General features: G+C 36.1%; 1 protein-coding gene across 1 annotated transcript; it reads right to left on the bottom strand.

The window, feature by feature from the left end:
• Positions 1–701: 701 nt before the first annotated feature.
• On the bottom strand, positions 702–3262 carry LOC133825631 (protein FAR-RED IMPAIRED RESPONSE 1-like). Its single transcript, XM_062258545.1, has 4 exons — positions 3251–3262; positions 2037–2243; positions 1776–1922; positions 702–1712 (listed from the first exon to the last, which is right to left on the bottom strand). Exons 1-4 carry the CDS (start codon positions 3260–3262, stop codon positions 702–704), a joined length of 1377 nt encoding a protein of 458 aa, XP_062114529.1.
• Between the last annotated feature and the right edge of the window lie 1034 nt (positions 3263–4296).

Raw genomic sequence — 4296 nt, 5'->3', positions numbered from 1 at the left:
TTTTGTGTACCGATCGATACTAACACTGCTTGTGCTTGGCCCTCTTCCTCTTCCAGTTGTGTGGCCATGATTGGTACATGTTCGACTATTGTGACCAAGGGCACCGCATGCTCCACATGCCCTTTGTCTGAAACCTGATCCGTCTGTTGGAATCCCATGCCTGTTGTCCCTTCGCTGCCCTGGATTTCCTTGACCTTTTGTTCTGACTCTAACTGGGTCTTGCATTATGTTTGGATTTTCTCGGTACGATCTCCTCGTGGATGTGCCCTGTGACACTCCTTGGATGTCCATACCTTCCTTGAAAATGGCAGTGAGATGAGCAATTTCCTCCTTTGCTGTGTTATAATATTGTGGTGACTTAGACGCGTAGAAGTTCATCATAGTAGCATCTGAATTAAGTGCATCGAATCTTGACATTTCGCAATGCACAGACTCTTCTTGAATAGGTTGGCTTATCTCCATGTTTTCCGGATGGGATTTTGCATGCAAGCTCCATCGTTTTGAGGAGTAGTGAATTTGGGATTATTCTTACGCAACAAGACTTCATCATTACTCAAATATGTCTGCATGGGTAACCGTTAGTCTCGTAGAATAAGCAACTGCATTCGAAATGGTTTGTTCCAAGAGTACGAGTGACCTTATATCTCGTTTGACCATCTCGAAAATTTCCAACATTGAAGATAGTGTGATTTGCATGATCTTCATAGCTGCTGATGAAATAAGGCATTTTCTCTTTTGATTTCCGATTCCACTTTTATTTCTCGGGTGTAGAATTTTGCACACTGATCATAATAAATACTAAGAGCATCTGAGGATGGGAGATTGGGGAGCGTGTGCTTCGTTGTAAAGTCATTTAATCTTTCGATGTGCCTTATTTTTGTCACCGCGATGTCAATGGCTGTAACGAACTCACGTAGGGTGTATCTCTTCAAAAGGAATTTTTTTAGGCAGAAATTCATTGACTCGCAGCGCTGTGTTGTTCTCATTCCAGCAACAAACTGCTCATGGAGGTAGGTTTCTGCCCACATTCGCTTTCTTCTGTATTGGAGTTGGCACCATTCGTTGTCTTCCATTTGATATGTCTCCATCAACTCTTTCCATTTGTTCTCAAACACCTCCTCATTGTAGTATGAGTACATCAAATTATTGAATGCTTTTGTGAATCCAAGATCATTACCAGCCCTAGATGCATTTGTGCTTAGATGCCAAGCACATAATCGATGTGTGGATTCTGGAAGTATTTCTTTTATTGCCTCACGCATTGCATTATCCTCGTCAGTGACCACAACTGAAGGTTTTTTTTTATGGTGACATTCTAAGAATGCTCTTAGCATCCATGAGTAAGTCTCCATTTTTTCATTTACGAGCAACGCAAACCCAAAAACACAAGTTGAGAAATGGTGGTTGACACCCATCAAAATGCACAATGGCTTGTTGTACGTGTTGGTCATGTACGTTGTGTCAAATGCTATCACATCCCCGAATGCCCGGTAGTCAATTCTTGCAGTCCCGTCAGCCCAGAATACGTTGGCGAGTCTGTTTTCTGTGTCAGCTTGGTGGTACACAAAAAAGTTTGGATCTCGTGCAGAAAGACAATCCAAGAATCCTAATGCACCTTCCGCATCAGTTTCCAGTTTTTCTTCCCTAATTGCTCCTGCTACTCTATTGTACACATCTCTGACTTGACATGGCATTCTCTCATAACCTCTCGACTACATAGCAGTATGGGACATAATCTGAGAAGTTTTTATCCCGACTGAGTTCATCGAACGAACTTGTGCAAGCAAACCATCGAACACCACACGATTATTCTTGAGAAATTGCAACTCAGGGACCGATACCATTTCATGATTATGTTCATGGCTGAATTCTTTTGCCAACCATAAGTCGTTTTCTTTCATGTGAACCACTCTGAGAGCTGCCTGACATCCAGATCTTGTGATTGGTCTTGATCATTTTTTGCGATTGGGCATATCCACATATTCACTCCGTCTATAACCTTCTCTTGTACAAACCCACCTTCTCATTGATACTACCCCATTTCTTATCTTCAAGTCATCTGACCTTTTGCCAAACCCCATCCACTTTGCATATATTTCATAGAACGTCTCCCACTTATCAACCGAATCTAGATATTTACCAACAATGTCCATTTTTTCTAGTTCATTAACTGTTTTAGTTATATTTAACTCCTGTATTATCGAAGCCCACTCAGGATTTGAACTTGTATCAACGTCTACCATCTGTAAAGAAATTGTAAAAATTCTTAAATTTACCATGTTATATTTTGTTCAGTTTAAATAACATATGGATTATGGAATAAGCCCATTTATTATTGGGCATTTGACACGCTATTGTGATTGGGCTACATCTTTAAATGAAAATGGGCCCAATGTATGTGTGTTGTACTTTTAGTAATACCCATATTGCTAGGCCATGAATAGTTGGCAAAAAATGATATTCAAATGTACTTTCAGCCCTTGGTATTAATATAAAAACTTATAATATTTGACAATGGTTTTGTGTAAGTAATAATGTTGAATTGTATCAAATCCTTAAACATTATCCAAAAAAGAGGACTAAAAAAAATAGACAAATGAGATTTTATTGATTTATCATGAGTTGTGATTTAGCAACTTATTTGAACACTATCATTAGAAAATTTGATTTTTTAATAAATTATTGTCTCATTCAAGATTCTTTTAATAAAATGTATAATCTTTATTTAAAAAAATAGAAAAAGAGGAATTGTGACTAGACTACATATATTACATATGTTTAACCTAAAAATATTGTGATTTCATAAAGCCACACGTATGACTACATGGATTTAACTACGGATAATATCATCATTATACCACCAACATATATACACGTTTATGGAGCACTATAATCTTTACTAACATGTACAAATTATTTTTCGTTAATTAAGACTTAGATTAAAATAAATAAGAATGTCTCCACATGCATGATTCACAAGTAAGAATACATTTCCAGTTAAAAAATTTGTATATTTAAAAAATAAATGCGTGATACACACCTTTGTAGATGTTGTAGTGTTACTTGTAGTGGTGCCCTAACTTGACTACTTATCATGTAAGATGGCTGTTTTATTAAACAAAACATTGCATTAGGAAGGATATATAGATAGATTGCTCAACAATTTAATTAAAAATAAAGAATGTATTAGGGTGAAGAAAAATTAATAGTTATTAAACAGACCTTGAGATCCTAACTTTGCTTAACATACTTGCATTGCCATATCTATTTGATAGATACGAAACTCTAGAGCATCATCATCAAAGAGAGTTGGAAATATGTCTTCCAATTTTATTAATTTTTATTTTTTGTAATGAAAGTGTGTTGATGGACTTGTGATAAACTCATGCATCGTAGCTACCACCTTATAAATTAACTTGTGCGGGGAAGGTTAGGTTATGCAATTAAATGCATATCTTTAATACAATAACTAATGACCATATAATACATTAAATTTGGCAGTTGAATCATGGATGTAACTACACTAATATTTTCTTGCAGTTTGCTTCCCTAACCCTATTTTATAGTATGTGAAGGAATTCCCTTTATATATAAAATCATCATTTAGTGCTTGAAAGTGCACTTGAGACTAATCACCTAAATGGACACACACTTAAAGTAGATGTGACAATTCTTAAAGAGAAAAGTCAGCAAGTTTCTTGAATAAGTAAAAACACTTTTCTATGCTATAAAGCTTACCCAGTGCAGGACTCACAGCTCAAAATTTTGTAATTAGTAGAAGAATAAAATGTCAATTGTAATATTTGACTTACATTAAAATAATACTTCAATCAATTATTTTAGTTCCAATTAAACTTCCAACGTTTATCTTAAAAAAAACATAGAGTAACCATTTCTACCATTTGAATATAAGTACATAGTGCCATGATTCGGTTGTGCCATTCCTAGAGTTTCTAAATTTGAGAAAATCTCTAGGAGTGGTTATTTGAGGCAGCATAAGATTCTTAGTTGAATATGGAGGGAGTGCCCATGTTCTATGTCTTATTCAAAGGGCCAAGATTTGGTGTGTTCACCAACTGGAAAGTTGCCCATGAGGAGTTCTTAAAGACTGATGACAACATTTTAATCCCTTATCGTTGTTTCGTTCAGGCAGTCGGAGCTTACAACTCATTCCAGATGGGCTCATTTAACCCTCTGAAACAACATTTTGTGGACTATGGATGCATTATCGACACACACGTTTTCAAGAATAACATTGGTGAAGAAGACGACGAAGGAGTTGAAGAAGAGGGTGAT

This window comes from Humulus lupulus, chromosome 3 (assembly GCF_963169125.1).
Source record: "Humulus lupulus chromosome 3, drHumLupu1.1, whole genome shotgun sequence".
Taxonomy (NCBI): Eukaryota; Viridiplantae; Streptophyta; class Magnoliopsida; order Rosales; family Cannabaceae; genus Humulus; species Humulus lupulus.
The sequence above is the reverse complement of the archived record's forward strand: the minus strand, read 5'-3'. Positions and strand labels throughout refer to the sequence as shown.